At 42.9% G+C, this 17,581-nt stretch overlaps 1 protein-coding gene across 1 annotated transcript in view; it reads right to left on the bottom strand.

Moving 5' to 3' along the window:
* The window catches only part of LUZP4 (leucine zipper protein 4), a 42,103-nt gene extending 32,013 nt beyond the window's left edge, over positions 1–10,090 (bottom strand). The window contains 1 exon segment of the mRNA XM_035005496.1: positions 9,830–10,090. Within this exon segment, the coding sequence (XP_034861387.1) occupies positions 9,830–10,090 (261 nt within the window).
* Between the last annotated feature and the right edge of the window lie 7,491 nt (positions 10,091–17,581).

Below are 17,581 nucleotides of genomic sequence, written 5' to 3'. Positions count from 1 at the left end.
AAGGTCCACTCTTCCGGTTCCTCCCTCTTTCCATTTCTACTGATTGCCCTCACAGCTGCTCCCTGTCTCATATTTCACATCTCAAACCCTGCTCCTTCCTCCTCATTTCTGAAGTCCCCCCTCCCTCCCCACTTATAAGGTCAACTTTCCCTGTTCTGTGCCCTTCCATTTCAAAGTTCCACCCTCAATGCTCTGCAGCCTCCCACTTCTAGGGTCTTCCATCCCTACTCTACTCCTTCCATTTCTAAGGTCTTTTGCCCTTGCTCCTCTTCAACCCCACTTCTAATGTCAGCTTTCCTTACTCCTCCCTCCCCACTAAGGTCCACTCTGCTTGCTCTGCTTTCCCTCTTATTTTTGGAAGTCTGCCTCCCTCTTCTTCTACTCTTTCCCATTCATCTCTAAATACCTCCATCTGCTCTGCTCCTCCCGTGTCTAATTATTTGCCTCTCCTGCTCTTCTCCACCCTCATGGCTCTCCCTTCTCATAATAAAGTATGTCCTCCCTGTCCTTACTCACCTCATTTTTATGGCACACTCTCCTTCCCCTGCTTCCCTCCCTGCTTCCCACTCTTACCCCTGCATCTCCCCTCCTACCCACCCCAACCAGCCCTGCCGCCATTTCTAAGTTCGACCCTCCCTGCTCTGCTCTCCAACACTCAACTCAAAGTGAAATCTCTTTGCACTGCTCTTCCCATTCGAGGTTCAGCCCTCCTTGCTCCTCCCCTTCTCATTTCTAAAGCTGCCCTTGCTTTTCAGCTCTTTTCCCCACTGTTGAAGCTTTCTCTTTCCCTGCTCGTCTGCCCCCCATCCCCACTCCACCCCATCTCCTGCCATTTTTAAAGTCAGCCTCCTTGTTCTGCTCCCTCTCGCTCATTTATGAAGTCGGCCCTCCCTTTTCCCCTCCCCTTCCCCATTTCCAAAGTGGGTGATAGTCCTGAAGAGGTCTGAGGTTAAGAGATTAGAAGGTGCCAGTGGAGAAGAAAGTTGGTCTAGAGTGTATAGCACCAATCAACAAGCAAGCAAGCAAATAAACCACCCCTTTGCCCAGTCTTCCTGCTCGCTTTCAGTCTTTGAAAACTAGCCCCTGGAAAGTAGTCATTTGTGACAGGCTCTCAGATTCAAAGACTGATTTCGAGGAGCCTCATGTGAAGTGGGTGGGTGGCTTGCTATCAATCCTTAGGAGAATAAAATATATGGAGAATGCTGGCTTTTTATTTCCCTCAGCCTGAACCTTCAGCAACCCTTACGTCTCACGCAATTTCTGTCAGCTTTCGCCAGTTTCCCGCCCAAGAGGAGTCATAGGAAAATGGGAGGAGAAAGGAAGGGCAGGAGCTAAGCTGGCCTGGGCTTTATCCACGTTGGGGCAGGAGCGGCGCACAGAGCGCAAGCCTCGCCACCCAGGAGCATATGCCTCATGGGGCCTCCTCCAGCCTGCCCCAAGCCAAGGTCTACTATTCAAAGCCAGTAACCCAAACTAGTTGGGGCTGGAGTCTGGGGTCTACATACCTAGAGACATATCTAGATAGGTCATCTTTCCCCCATTGTTAGGTTCTGTCACCACCTTTCCAGAAAGTGTTGGGCTGGAAAGCGAAGCCATCTCCTCAGCGTAGCCGCACCCGCTCTGAGCTAAGCTGGTGTATTGCGCCCCCTCACTGCTCCTTAGGGTTCCGGCTAAACTTTTCACCCAATCACAGTCTTTCCCTTCACTGTTGCTGAGGCTCAGGGGGAGGAGCTTAGCAGTTACCCCTCCGCAGACATCCTATCAGAAACTTGGATCATCAAAAAAAAAAAAAAAAGACCCGCCCATTTTTTTCCCGCGCTTTCTAGAAACTGCCTCTTCTGTGCATCTGCCGCTCACTCAGTTGCAACTTTTTTTTCTTTTGTGACTTCTTGACCCTCTCCTTTCATAACAAAGAAAAAAACATTTGTCCTCTTTGCTGTTGGCATCCTTGGTGAGTAGAACCTTATGTTCTTGACGTGATAGACTGGTTCTCTACTTCCCTCAAATTTGAATATCTACCACAAATCTAGCAGTTAGGGCCCACCCACAAGCTTGCAGCACCACATACTTTTTGAGGACTTCCCTAAAGATGTGTCCATGACATTTCTTTTCTTTTTTTTTTTAAGATTTTATTTATTTATTTATTTGAGAGAGAGAATGAGAGAGAGAGAGAGAGCACATGAGAGGGGGGAGGGTCAGAGGGAGAAGCGGGCTCCCTGCCGAGCAGGGAGCCCGATGCGGGACTCGATCCTGGGACTCCAGGATCATGACCTGAGCCGAAGGCAGTCGCTTAACCAACTGAGCCACCCAGGCGCCCCCATGACATTTCTTAAGAAAAAAATATAATCATTCCTCTTACCACCTTAACACTGCTCAGTATACATTATTTTTAAATGTTAGAAGACTCCTGGGTATCCCTGGTTCTTCAGAGGAAATAAAAATCAAATTAATAAATTTTGAGAGCTGAAAACTTAAGTTGTTACAGAAATCACAACATAAACATCTGAAGAGATTGTAAATGTAAATTATTTAACTATTTGTTGTTTTTAAGTCATTACTTAGCACAAGGAACCTAATGATTAATAAATCTTTTTCTCAAGGCATATACAGTTGGTGAAGACAATAAATACATGTAAAATATTAATTTAGATGCTATAATTCAGTCTGTCAGTAAATACTGAGCTGTTCACTGTGTTAGGCTCTGATGATATTGTTATCTATAAAATATATATGAGACTTACAGGAGAAAATCACCTACTGTATCAAGAAAAAATTCATTTAAGACTTGAAAAATTAGGGAGTAATTTTAAGGGTGGGAATGGGATTTCCTCTTGGGGGAAGCAGCCCTACCAGCACTTTGAAAAGTTCAAGCCAGGACGCCTGGGTGGCTCAGTCGGTTAAGCGACTGCCTTCGGCTCAGGTCATGATCCCAGGGTCCTGGGATGGAGTCCCGCATCGGGCTCCCTGCTCCGCGGGGAGCCTGCTTCTCCCTCTGCCTCTGCCTCTCTCTCTATCTCTCATGAATAAAAAAAAAAAAAAAAAAAAGTTCAAGCCATTTCATGTGGTGCGGTACTGAAAGATGAATCTGAAGAGATCAGCAGAGAATAGATTATGGAGGGACTTTTATGCAGTGGGTTTGGAGCATTTTTTTAAATATCAGATTTATTGAATTGTAGAGTAAGAAGGGAAGAGGACCAAAGACAGAATCCCAGGGAAATTACAAAGGAAATTGAGTAGAAAATATCAGAGAGCTATGGGAAGAACCAGGAAAGAAGCATCCAGGAAATAAAGGGAAAGTTCTAAGAGGAACTTAGTGGTCCCCCAAAGCAAGTATTGCTGAACGATCAAGTTAGCTAAGAACTGCAGAATTCCGGGGCGCCTGGGTGGCTCAGTCAGTTAGGTGGCTGCCTTCAGCTCAGGTCATGATCTCAGGGTCCTGGGATCGAGCCCCATATCTGCTCCCTGCTCTGCGGGAAGCCTGCTTCTCCCTCTCCCACTCCACCCTGCTTGTGTTCCCTCTCTCGCTGTGTCTCTCTCTGTCAAATAAATAAATAAATCTTAAAAAAAAAAAAAAAGAACTGCAGAATTCCTTAAATTTAGTAATTAAGAGTTGGTTGGTTGTTTTTCTAACCTTTAGCAGACTTTTAACAGGCCGTAAGTTGAGGCTTGATCAATTAGTTAATTTTTATTTAATCAACACATACAACATTTACCATCTGCTGGGCACTGTTCTAAGAGTTTTACAAATATCCATTCACTTAATACTCACAATAAACCCATAAGTAAGAACTAGTATTATTTCCTTTATACATGTAAGGAAATGAAGGCACAGAGCATTAAAATTTGCCCAGGGACAAAAAACTAGTCAACAGTAGAGTTTTCAACCTCAGGCAGTCTGGCTCTAGAATTCATGCTTTTAACCACTACTTTCACAAGGTAGACTACAGTGGGGTTTTGGATTTTTTTTTTTAATAATCCCTACTCCAAATTTGGGGCTTGAACTCATGACCCCAAGATCAAGAGTCACATGCTCTACCAACTGAGTTGGCCAAGTACCTATACAGTGAGCTTTTTTAATGGAAAAGATTTAATTAAACATACTTACAGGCTATGGGAAAGAGGCATTAAAAATAAAGAGAATAGGAAATAATCACTGGACACATGACAGAAAAGATGAAATTAAGAGTGCAATTAGAAGAATAGTCTTGAGGGGCGCCTGGGTGGCTCAGATGGTTAAGCATCTGCCTTCGGCTCAGGTCATGATCCCAGGGTCCTGAGATCGAGCCCCACATCGAGCCCCACATCGGGCTCCCTGCTCCGCGGGAAGCCTGCTTCTCTCTCAACCGCTCCCCCTGCTTGTGTTCCCTCTCTCACTGTCTCTCTCTCTCTGTCAAATAAATAAACAAAATCTTTAAAAAAAAAAAATAGTCTTGAATAGGAGGGGAAAAAATGTACTAAAAAGGTGAATCTTAATACATGAAAAATTTCCTATGTATCACACAAGTTCTCCCAAGCCTCATCTTTAGTCTGTGGCTATCCGTAGTAGTACATTAATAGTAATAACTCAAATTTCAATAATTTCTGTTTCCCTGTAATCTTGTAGTATACCCAGCTCCCTGAAATATGTTTCCCCTAATATTTCCTCAGTGAGTTGTGGTGGGGGGGTCTTTCATAAATGTAATCACAAACAATCCAGTGAGCTGCCATACCGAACCTGCTATTCCTTTCCTTTTACCTTCCTCTGGACTCCTTTTTTTGGTACCACCATATACTTTAAGCTCCATCAGCCCCTGCTACAAATAAGGAATTGGAGCTCCTAAGAAGTCAAAAGCCACATGCTGACGTAGAGAACTTCTGTCTCTCCTTCTGGGTCACTTCTATTAGAGGGACACCAAAGTGATGCTTCTAGATTCCAATGTCCTAAAGAGTTTCACTGGAACATTTTTGTTGTTGTTAATTTGGGGTTTGTTTTGTTGTGTTTTTGAATTCGCAGCCCCCTTCCTCCTTAGATTTCAGAATTGAGTCTAGTAGAAATCGGGCCAGGAGATAACTTTGAGAGAGAGAGCGAGCGAGCAAGAGAGAGCTCTTATAACATTGCTTTGCATAAAATTGCTTCTCTCCTCTGACAACATTTTGTTATTTAATGAGTTTGGCCTTACGTAACTTTTTCTTAGGAAGAATTCTTTGCCTTCATTCAAATAGGCTTAGGTTTGGGGCCCCTGGATGGCGCAGTTGTTAAGCGTCTGCCTTTGGCTCAGGTCATGATCCTGGGGTCCTGGGATCAGGTCCTGGGATCAGGTCCTGGGATCGAGTCCTGCATCGGGCTCCCTGCTTAGCGGAAGCCTGCTTCTCCCTCTCCCACTCCCCCTGCTTGTGTTCCCTCTCTCTCTCTCTGTCAAACAAACAAACAAATAAATAAATAAATCTTCAAATAGGCTTAGGTTCAAACAGAGTTCCCCTGCTACATAAAGATTAATGTACAGTTCAGAATGTTGTTTCTCTAAATCAATTGTAGAACAATTGGGTATTTTCTAGTGAAGGATCTTTTGGTTGGAAATAACAGAAGTCTACTCCAACTAGGTTAAATGAAAAGGAGGATTTATTAGAAGAATCAAGTGAAGGTCAAGAGTGTGAAGTATAGTTTATCCTCCCAAAAGACGAACTGGTTAATTTATTTGATACACCCACAGGATTTGATAGAATTGATTACTTTTTCCTCCTTGATATGTTTTCTTCTCTTGACTCTTAATGATGAAGGAGCAGAAGTCTAGCTGAGGACAAAGCACAAGCAACCTCCCCCCCACACCCCCAAAACACACTCTGGGTGGGATATGTGGGACATTCCTCCAGGAAACTTCCAACTATCTTAATGTTAATATTTTGCTAGAGGGAAAAACAACCTTAGCTTGATAATAGCCAGGTCTCCAGTATCCTGAGGGTCTTCTTTAGCATATGAAAGTCCTTTTGGACACCTCCCTTTTTCCTTACCTCCCCCATCTGCATAGTATGTAATTAATAGCTCCTCACAACCCCAGTGCAGCTCCTTCTGCCAGCAGGTCCTGTCCCCGTGCTTTAATAAAACCACCATTTTGCACCAAAGACGTCTTAAGAATTCTTTCTTGGCCATCGGCTCCGGACCTCACCCTACCAAACCTCACCTACATTCCAAATCTACATCACTAAGACACCTTTCTTTCCTGGGTTTCCTTGTACCTTACTGGCTGCTCCCTTTCTGTTTTCTTTTCTAGCCCCTCCCTGTCCTCTAAACCACTGGTGCTCAAACGGTAGCATACGTTCGTTCGAGTCACCTTATTAAAACGCCTATTAAAACGCCGTTAGCTGGGCTCCACCCCCGGAGATTCTGATTCAGTAGGTCAGGAATAGGGAAGAAAAGTGTATATTTCTAACAAGTTTCCACGTGACGGTGATGTTACTGGTCTAGGGACCACAGTTTGAGACCCACTGCTTTAAACACTGGAACGAGAGCCCAATCCATACTCAGTTTCTGTATTTATGTATACTGCCTTGTGATCTCATCCAGTCTCATGGTTTTCAAAAGCAGCTATACAGATGTTTCCCTTGAGTCTCTAGTTCAGACCTCTACACCAAAAGTTTGTATGACTGATATACCTACTCAACATATCTACTCAGATATACAACGGTCATCACAAACTTAATTTTTCAAGACCAAATTCTTATCTTCCCTCACAAAACCTGCTCTTGCCACTTTCTGCCCCATTTCAATAAATGGCAATTCCATTCTTTTCTTTTTTTTAGTTATTTAAATTCCAATTGGTTAACATGCACTGCAATAATCATTTCAGGTGTAGAATTCCATGATTCATCACTTACATACAACAAGTGCTCATCACAACAAGTGCCCTCCTTAATCCCCATCCCCCATCTAACCCAACCCCCCCCTCCTGCCTCCCCTCCAGCAACCCTCAGTTTTTGCTCTATTAGTTAAGAGTCTGTTTTATGGTTTGAATGGCCACTCTAGTCTCTATTTGCTCAGGACCAAGCATTTCAAGTCATTTTTGACTATCACACCCTATATCCACTCCATCAGCAAATGCTGTGAGCTCTACCTTCAAAATATATCCAGAATCTCACCACTTCTCTCCACCTCCACCATTACCATCTTGATTCATGCCAACATCATTTCTTACCCTGATTATTGACATAGCTTCCTAACCAGTCTTCGTAGTTCTGCCATGGCTCTTGGTCTCGTCACCACACAGAAGCTAAAATGAGGCTTTTAAAACATTAGTCAGCTGCTCGGCAAATGATGTCCTTTCCTATTTTTGTGAACATCTCACCATTAGAATCTTATTGAGAGGCAGAGCCTGTCTCCCATTACAAACCAAGAAAATTTCCAAGAAACTGAGCAAAAACATATGACCTAGACTTGGCCTGCATGGAAGCTGGTATTTGTACAACACAGATTTCATTCTGGCCACAACAGCCAGTCCCTAGGGCCAACAATGGTAGTGGTATGATTCCAGCATCAGCATATGGCACTGGTGGGCTCATCAGATTAATTTTGAGGTATGATTTTAGAGACAATTCTGAATTTCTTTTTTTTTTTTGTAAAGATTTTCTAATTTATTTATTTGACAGAGAGAGAGAGCACACAAGCAGGCAGAACAGGAGGCAGAGGGAGAGGGAGAAGCAGACTCCCCGCTGAGCAGGGAGCCTGATGCGGGACTCGATCCCAGGACTCTGGGATCACGACCCAAGCCAAAGGCAGTTGCTTAACCAACTAAGCCACCCAGGCACCCCACGATTCTGAATTTCTAGTCATTCTTGGTTCCTGTCCTTTTTCTTGAGCCTGATTCTCTAGAGTCTGTAGCTATTTCTTGAGCTACCCAAGCGACTTTCAATAAATTCCTTCCATTCATAAGGCAACCAGAGTTAGTCCCATTCAACGAAGAACCCTGTTACTATGGGTATGAATAGAACATCCAGTATAAGAGAAGAAACACATTGAGTTTTGCTTTAGTATTGGCCACCATATACTAACTGACAAACCGGATTGAAACAAGGGAAATCAACTAAATTTGCGAGGAGATTTAAATCATGTCCTGGGAGGCATTATTGCAGAAATTGTAGATGTTTAAGCCTGTGGAAATCTCAGGGGACCGAAATTGTTTTAAAAAAAAAAAATCCTGGGAAGAGGGAGTGAATTTGTTATTTTGTGCAGCGCTAGAGGGCAGCACTAGCTCAAGTTACAGGAAAATTGATTTCTGTACTATATGGAGACATTCCAATAGTTAAACTACAATAATTGGACAAAACTACAGCAATGAGATAAACTGCCTTGAACTGAGGTATTGACACTGGAAGCCCTGAAGCAGGAACTAAATTACTGGCTACTTCAATGGGTTACATTCAGTGACCTCTGAGGTTCCTTCTAAATCTGAGGCTACAGAAAAACAAACACCTGGTGACTTCTTTGGCCAATGAGTACAGTCATATGATTTAGAGACCGCTATCAGTCTAGCAGGTTTCTTTTTTTATTTTTCTTTTTTAAGATTTTATTTATTTGAGAGAGAGAGAGGCAGAGAGAGAGAGAGAAAGATCATGAGCAGTCGGGAGAGGGAGAAGCAGACTCCCTGCTGAGCAGGGAGCCCAATGTGGGGCTCAATCCCAGGACACCCCAGGATCATACCCTGAGCTAAAGGCAAACACTTAACCCAGTGAGCCACCCAGGCATCCCATGTTTCCAAAATAATAGGTAGGAATTATAATAAAAGAAAAAATAGATAATCATTCCCATGTAGAGAAGTGAGACCAACATAGATTTTATGTACCTAGAATGGAAATTAAGCACTATGATATTCTAGTGCAAAATTAGGTATTAATTTACATGTACTTGGGGTGCCTAGGTGGCTCAGTGAGTTGAGTGTGTACCTTCGGCTCAAGTCATGGTCCCAGGGTTCTGGGATGGAGTCCTGCTTTGGGCTCCCTGCTGAGTGGGGAGCCTGCTTCTCCCTCCCTCCCAGCTCAGTGTGCTCACGCACGGACTCTCTCTCTCCATCTCTCTCTAATAAATAAATAAGATTTTTAAAAATTTACATATGCTTAACTGTTCTTTCCTTGGCAGATTTCTCTGGCAAAATACCATAGCAAGTTATTTTGATTTAAAAGTTAAGTGCTTTAAGGAAAGAGTTCTATCATAATGGTTTAAAAAAAAAAATTTTTTTTTTTTTTAAGTAATCTCTACACCCAACATAGGGCTCGAACTCACAACCCTGAGACCAAGAATTGCATGCTCTTCCGAATGAGCCAGCCAGGCACCCCTGTTATAATGCTCTTAACAGATATTTTGGGGAATACAATGATTCCTATTACTTGTGTTAAACAACAAAATTCAACCAAGTAAATTTAAAGATCGAATTGGCATTATTTATTGATTCATGAATTGGGAAGAACCCCACCTAGCAGATAGAAAGGACCTCCAAAGAACTATAGGAAAGGAGAGGTTTTTAATTCAGAAAAGGAAGTTTATTAGCAAAGAAGGCATTGTTTCAGGCAAGTTTGCTTTCCTAAGGAAGGGGTCTAAAGGCGTATTTCCACACTAGTGCTGACTAAGTAATTCCAGGTCAACTGGTTAACGATTATGTTCCTGGAAGAGTCTGAAACCGCAATTAGATTAGGTATTAAGTCTCAATTTGGTGACGTGGGACATAGCATTAGTGACTCCATTTTGGTTGTCTCTTTCTTAACAATCCCCGGCGCCTTTGATCAAACTCTCAGCTAAGCTGAGAGATGTGACCAAATTTTAAGGCATTAGTGCCACTTTCAGCAACCTCTCAAGTTCTGTTACTTTCTGTTGATTCTTGGTGTGGTACTCAGAGGTCACAACAATTTTGCTGACACAGGTCACAACTTCAGGCTCACAATTTTGCAGTTGGTCATTTCCTTCACCCTTTTCTGGTATTCCAGTTTTAGGGACATCCTTTTTTTGGTGGTTAGCAGCTGCAAACGTGCATTTAAAACGTTTGAGAGAACACAGCACACCAGGGAGATTACTATGATTATTACAATCAGGATAATTACTGATGTCTGGAGTGCACTTCAAAGCCATAGTCTCCGAGGCCCAAGCCAATTAAAATCAAATAAGTCAAAGAAAGACCCCATTGAAGGAGTCACCTTTTTAAGCCAAGTGCTTTGCTCAGTGACCTTAAATAACTAAGTTTCAACTTCCCCAGAAGTGTTAATCCAGGTGCAGCATGTGGTATTGGCTACAGCACAGACACGTCCTTGTTCAGCTAAAACATAATCAAGGGCTGTCCTACAATCAAGAATTTGGGCCAGAGGGGCGCCTGGGTGGCTCAGCCATTCAGTGTCTGCCTTCGGCTCGGGTCATGATCCCAGGGTCCTGGGATCGAGCCCCGCATGGGGCTCCTTGCTCAGCAGGGAAGCCTGCTTCTCCCTCTCCCACTCCCCCTGCTTGTGTTCCCTCTCTCGCTGTCTCTCTCTCTCTGTCAAAAAAAAAAAAGAATTTGGGCCAGAGAGCCCAAGGATTTTTGTCACATTGCTGTTGCATTAGCAACAGATTCTGTAACATTTTCAAGAATCAAGGAGATGTTCCTGATCATAGCCTTATTTACCTTTATTCCTCAACAGGGAAGTGGGGATCTGTCAAAGGGAGCTAATTTTAATTCACAAGGGCCTCTGGTACAGCCATATGAGTAAGAAAATGTAAGGTCTATAGACCACACAGGTGGTTTTATTCTGGTTACCCCTGCTTTGTTTCCCTTTCTTTTTTTTTTTTAAGATTTTATTTATTTATTTGAGAGAGAGAGACAGAGAGCACGAGCAGGCAGAGGGAGATGGAGAGGGAGAAGCAGATCCCCCACTGAGCCGGGAACCTGATGTGGTTCTGGACCCTGAGAACCAGGACCCTGAGAACATGACCTGAGCCAAAGGCCAACACTTAACCGTCTGAGTCACCCAGGCACCCTTGTTTCCCTTTCATTGCGTAGAGCCTAGACTAAAGCTTCCCTGGGTTTGGGGTTGTTTTTTGTTTGTTTGATTTTTTTTAAAGATTTTATTTATTTATTTGACAGAGAGACAGTAAGAGAGGGAACACAAGCAGGGGGAGTGGGAGAGGGAGAAGCAGGCTTCCGCTGAGCAGGGAGCCCAATTTGGGGCTCGATCCCAGGACCCTGGGATCATGACCTGAGCAGAAGGCAATTGCTTAATGACTGAGCCACCCAGGTGCCCCTGGGTTTGGAATTGTTAACCAGGGATAGGGAAATGGACCTCCAGGTGAGGCAGTATGACACAATAGTGAGATGGCTGAGTTTGTTCTAAAGAAAACTGAAGCAGTTTTTGCAAGTCCAACAGTGTTTGGAGGTTGGATTGCCCTCCTTAGCAATTGCCTAGGAGATACAGATGATGCCATTATCTTTTCAGGCCGATGACAGAGTAAAGGAAAGTAAGAGAAAAAGAAAGGGTTTCATGTTTAGTTAAAGTATGAAGTCTTGATCCAGAGTCTTGGGAGGAAGCAGTCTACCTTGAAGTCAGCTACTTCTTTTTCTACCCAATTTGATTTTGAAGATTTCAACTGGTGTGGAGGGGTAGATATCAGGTGGAGACTTCTTTAGCTGTGAAATACATATCCAAGGTTCAGGTCCCTGAAATTTAGCTGCCATCTGGTTAGTGAGGAAGACCTGGTCTAGTCCTTTACAAGGAGATTCAAGGGTAGTCTTTGCCTGGAGTGATTCTAAACTGGAAGGGTGGGAGAAAATTGGAAATATTAGTTTGAAAAGTTGTAGCCAGATATTTGAGGAAACCAGAAGAATTCAGAACCCAGTCCAGTTATAGGTATATAAAAAAACCTTAAGGCAATTAATAGGATTAGAATCTAATATTTAAAAAGTGCTAACATAATTTCTCTTTCTATAATTAAGCTGCCCCTTTTTTATCAAAGATAATTTGTTTATGCTAAATTTGCTATGATTATTCACATAAATGCAACAAGAATACTGATTGACCATATATGCTCTTTTTTTTTTTAAAAGATTGATTTATCTGGGATGCCTGGGTGGCTCAGATGGTTAAATGTCTGCCTTCAGCTCAGGTCATGATCCCAGGGTCCTAGGATCAAGTCCTTGCTCAGCAGGGAGCCTGCTTCTCCCTCTGCCTGAAGCTTCCCCTGTTTCTGCCCTCTCTCTCTTAAAAATAAATAAATAAAATCTTTATTTTTTTATTTTTATTTTTAAAATAAAATCTTTAAAAAAAAAGATTTATCTATTTTACAGATGGAGAGAGTAGGAGGAGGGGCAAAAGGAGAGAGAGAGAGAGAGAGAGAACCCCAAGTAGACTCCCTGCTGAGCAAGGAGTCCAACGTGGGACTCGATCCTAGGACCCTGGGATCATGACCTGAGCTGAAATCAAGAGTCAGATGCTTAACCAACTAAGCCACACAGGCACCCCTAAGCTCTTTTTAAGGCTGCTTTGCTGAAGCAAAGTACCAGGCTGATTTATCCAAAAGGCACATTGGCTTCATAAAGTGAAACGTAGTTTTTTAGAACTTGCTATTCATATTTGAGTCTGCACACATCTCTGTCAAATATGACATTTCAAAACAAATATGACATTTCAGTCAAAGCCTCGGTAATATAACCGATGTTTTTAATTGTGTCCTTTACAAGAACAGATTCTTTTTTTTTTTTAATATTTTTTTTTTTATTTGAGAGATTAAGCAAAAGCTTGGGGGGGGGGGCGTGAAACAGAGGGAGAGGGAGAAGCAGACTCCCCACTGAGCAGGGAGCCTAATGCTGGGCGAGATGTCAGGACCCTGAGATCATGACGTGAGTCAAAGGCTTAACCGACTGAGCCACCCAGGTACCCCAGGAGAACAGAGTCTTACTGAATTTATGTAAATAACTACTTTGCCATAAAAAGACAAGAATTTCTGGATTCTGGGGTGCCTGTGTGGCTCAGTTGGTTAAACATCCAACTCACGATTTCGGCTCAGGTAATGATCTCGTGGGTCATGGGATCCATTCCTGCACTGGCTTCTGCAAGTCTGCTTAGGATTGTCTCTCTTCCTCTCACTCTGTCCCTCCCCCCAACTCACGTGCACTCTCTCTTTCTAAAATAAATAAATAAAATCTTTTTTAAAAAGATTTTATTTATTTATTTGTCAGAGAGAGAGTGAGCACAAACGGGGAGCGGCAGGCAGAGGGAGAAACAGACTCCCTGCTGAGCAAGAAGACCGAAGTGGGACTCAATCCCAGGACTCTGGGATGGTGACCTGAGCTAAAGACAGACATTTCACCAACTGAGCCACCCAGGCACCACTCCACTTTAAGAAGTTTTTAACATTTTTATAGGGCTGGTTTAGTGGTGATGAACTTCTTTAACTTTTGTTTGTATGGGAAACTCTCTCTCCTTCAATTCTGAATGATAACCTTGCCAGGTAAAATATTCTTGCTTGCAGGTTTTTTCCTTTCAGCACTTTGAATATCTCCTGCGACTTCTTTCTGGCCTGTAAAGTTTCTTTTTTTCTTTTTTCTTAAGGTTTTATTTATTTATTTGAGGGAGAGAGACAGAGATAGTGACAGAGATAGCAGGAATGGGGACAAGAGGTAGAAGCAGGCTTCCCGCTGAGCAGGGAGCCCAACACAGGGCTCTATCTCAGGACCCTGAGATCATGACCTGAGCCGAAGGCAGATGCTTAACCAACTGAGCCAACCCAGGCACCCCTCTCCTGTAAAGTTTCTGCTAAAAATGAGCTTAGGGGTACCTGGGTGGCTCAGTCAGTTAAGCATCTGCTTTCGGCTCAGGTCATGATCTCAGGGTCCTGGGATAGGGCCCCATGTTGGGCTCCCTGCTCAGCAGAGTCTGCTTCCCCTCTCCCTCTCCCTCCACTAGTGCCCTCTCTCTCTCTCACCCCCAAATAAAGAATCTTTTTTGAAAAATCAGTTGATAGGGGAGCCTGGCTGACTCAGCCAGTAGAGCACGTGACTCTTGAACTCAGGGTCATGAGTTAAAGCCCCACATTAGACATAGAGCTTACCTTAAAAAAACAATGAAATAGGGGCACCTGGGTGGCTCAGTCATTAAGCGTCTGCCTTTGGCTCAGGTCATGATCCCAGGGTCCTGGGATCCAGCCCCACATCTGGCTCCCTGCTCAGTGGGAAGCCTGCTTCTCCCTCTCCCACTCCCACTGCTTGTGTTCCCTCTCTTGCAGTCTCTCTCTCTGTGTCAAATAAATAAATAAATCTTTAAAAAAACAAACAAAAAACAAACAAAAAAAACAATGAAATGGGGGTGCCTGGGTGGCTCAGTTGATTAAGCACATAACACTTCATTTTGGATCAGGTCATGATCTCAGGTCATTTGGCTCATGAGATCGAGCCCTGGGTCTGGCTGCATGCTCAGTGAGGCGTCCGCTAGAGATTCTCTCTCTCCCTCTGCCCCTCCCTCCTCTCTTTCTCTCTCTCTCTCAAATAAATAAATAAATGTTTAAAAAAATAATAACAATAAAATAAAATTAAAAATATCCCTAAAATCAGCTGATAGCCTTATGGCATTTCCCTTGGACATAGCTAATTTGTCTTGCTGCTTTTAAGTTTCTCTCTTTATCTTTAATGTTTAAATTTTTAATTATTATGTATCTTGGTGTGGACCTCCTTGAGTTCATTTTATTTGGGGCATTCTGTGCTTCTTGGACCTGGATGTGTTTCATTCCCCATGTTAGGGGAGTTTTCAACTATTATTTTTTCAAATAAGTTCTCTGCCCCTTTCTCTCTTCTCCTTCTGGGACTCCTATAAGGAGAATGTTAGTATGCTTAATGTTGTCTTTGAGGTCCCTTAACTTAGCCACATTTTCAAATTATTTTCTCTTTTAGCTGTTCAGCTTGTGTGCTTTCCACTACCCTGTCTTCCAGATAACTGATCCATTTTTCTGCATCTTCTTATCTGCTGTTGATTCCCTTTAGTGTATTTTTCAGTTATTGTATTCTTCAATTTTGTTTGTTTGCTTGTTTTACCTATCTCTATGCTGAAGTTCTCACTGAGTTCATCCACTCTTCTGTCGAGTTCAATGAGCATCTTTATGACCATCACTTAGACCTCTTCGTCAGGTAGATTGCTTATCTCCATTTCTTATAGTTCTTCTACTGATGTTTTGTCTTCTGGTTTCATTTGGACTGTATTTCTCTCTCTCATTTTTTTGACTTTTTGGGTTTTTTTCTATCAATGAGGCCAAACAGCTACCTCTCCCAGTCTTGAAGGAGTAGCCTTGGGTAGGAACATCCTTGTGTAGACTGCATGTGTCTGGTGGCTTTGGCTGAAGCTGGAGTATGCAGGCTGAAGGTCCCAAGGCACTCCACATTGGGGCTCCTTTGGCGAGGAGCCTGGAGCAGAAGTGGGCATGGGTGAGTGATCTTTGGGTGCAGAGGTTACTTTGGAATGTCAGCTGGAGCTGAAGTAGGTGAGGGCCTACGGTGTCTCTGGTTGCTTTGCATTTGCGCCACTTTGGTGGGACAGCTGGAGCTGTAGCAAGCACAGTTTAGGAGTGTCTCAGTTTTCAACTCACCTGGGTCACTTGAGCGGGATGACTGGAACTCAGGCAGGTACTGGTGTGGGAGCCACATTAGGGAAATGGCTGGGGCTGGTGTGGGCTAGGGGCAAATGCTTACTGAGGTGGCAGGTCATCTACAGTGCCCAGATCCTACTCCCATTTTTGCTATTAAGATAGATAGGGCGGGGTGCCTGGGTGGCTCAGTCAGTTGAGCGTCTGTCATCGGCTTGGGTCATCATCTCAGGGTCCTGGATTCAAGCCCTGCATCAGGCTCCCTGCTCAGCAGGGAGTCTGCTTCTCCCTCTGCCCCTCACCCTGCTCGAATACGTGCACGTGCACTCTCTTTCAAATAAATAAGTAAAATCTTTAAAAAATAAGAAGAAATAAATAAATAAAATCTTTAAGGAAAAAAGATAGATGGAGAGGCTGGCTGGCTCAGTTGGTAGAGCATGTGACTCTTGATTTGGGGATGTAGGTTCAAGTCCCATGTTAGGTATAGAGATTACTTAAAAATAAAAATTAGAAAATTAAAAAAAGAAAGAAAGAGGTGGAATGTAAACAATCATGCTCAAGAGTACATCTGACCCCAGAGAGAGTTCCAGGAGTTTCTTTGCTATTTGGAGGACACTCTAAGGTTAGTTTACTTGTAATCTAGTTGCCCTTTAAACTGCAGCTTTTTTTCTGTGCCCTAGAACATGTGAATTTGCACATGGATCCCTCAGTGCTATCATTCTCCACTACAGTTCACAGCATCTGGAGAGAGATTTTTGTGTTACTGTGTCTCCATCTATCCTGCCATTCTTTGTGTGGTCCCTATATCCCTTGTTGTGCAGAAGCTATTCAATCAACCCTCAGTTCTTCTTCAGAAGGAATTGTTCTATATGTAGGTATTTGGTGTGTTTGTGGGACGAAGTGTGTTCAGGGTCTTCCTTTGCTGCCATCTTGCACCTTTCCCCTACCAAGATTTTTTTCCCATAAGCTTTCTCTGATTTTCTTTTTCTTTTTTTTATTTATTTGAGAGAGAGAGAGGGGGCACGAGCAGGGGGAGGGATAGAGGGAGAGGGAGAAGCAGACTCCCCACTGAGCAGGGAGCCCGATGTGGGACTCGATCCCAGAACCCTGGGATCATGACTGGAGCCGAAGGCAGACTCTTAACTGACTGAGCCACCCAGGCGCCACTGAATTTTTTTTTTTTTAAGATTTTATTTATTCATTTGATAGAGAGAAAGAGAGCACAAGCAGGGGGAGAAGCAGAGGGAAAGGGAGAAGCAGGCTCCCCACGGAGCAGGGAACCCAATGCGGGACTTGATCCCCGGACCCTGGGGTCATGACCTGAGCCGAGGTGCCCTGAATTTCTTTTTTTAAAATCTATTTTAAATAAATAAATAAATAAATAAATAAATAAATAAATAAATAAATACACATACACACATATAGGTAATCACTACACCCAATGTGGGGTTTAAACTCACAACCCTGAGATCAAGAATAGGATGCCCTACTGACTGAGCCAACCAGGCGCCCCTGTATGAATTTCTTTTTTACATTCGGATTTTGTCTTGTTTTTACTCTTTCCCATTCTGAAATAGCCAGCTTCGGTTTAGGACAAAATTAATTTCTTTTCCTTCAACAAAATGCATCTCCATTCCTTATGCTTTTTCTTACTGAAAATATAGATTCTACTTTCCTTGCACACAGAGATGTTTCCCTTATAATTTCTAGTAGCTTTAATTACTCTAATTATATTAGAATTTTTAATCTTTAAGAACTTTATTTTCTACTGAAAATTAAGAAGTGAACAATTGTGGACTGTCTCTTACGCTAGCATTCTATGGCTTGGCAAATATAGAAATACTTTTGCAATTTTCCAAAACATATGCTTTCTCATAGTAAAGTTTTCAGTATGACACAAGACATGTTTATTAACGGACCCAAATATCATTAGTTCCTTTGTAAAAGCAGCCAAACGTGGATAAACCTATTTTTAGTGATGTTTCAGTATTTTATTTTATTTGGAGATGATCTAGATATTCAATA

The sequence above is a fragment of the Mirounga leonina genome, unplaced genomic scaffold, assembly GCF_011800145.1.
Source record: "Mirounga leonina isolate KUSES-001 unplaced genomic scaffold, KU_Mleo_1.0 Mir_101664, whole genome shotgun sequence".
Lineage (NCBI taxonomy): Eukaryota > Metazoa > Chordata > Mammalia > Carnivora > Phocidae > Mirounga > Mirounga leonina.
This window is presented reverse-complemented; position numbering and strand designations above follow the sequence as displayed.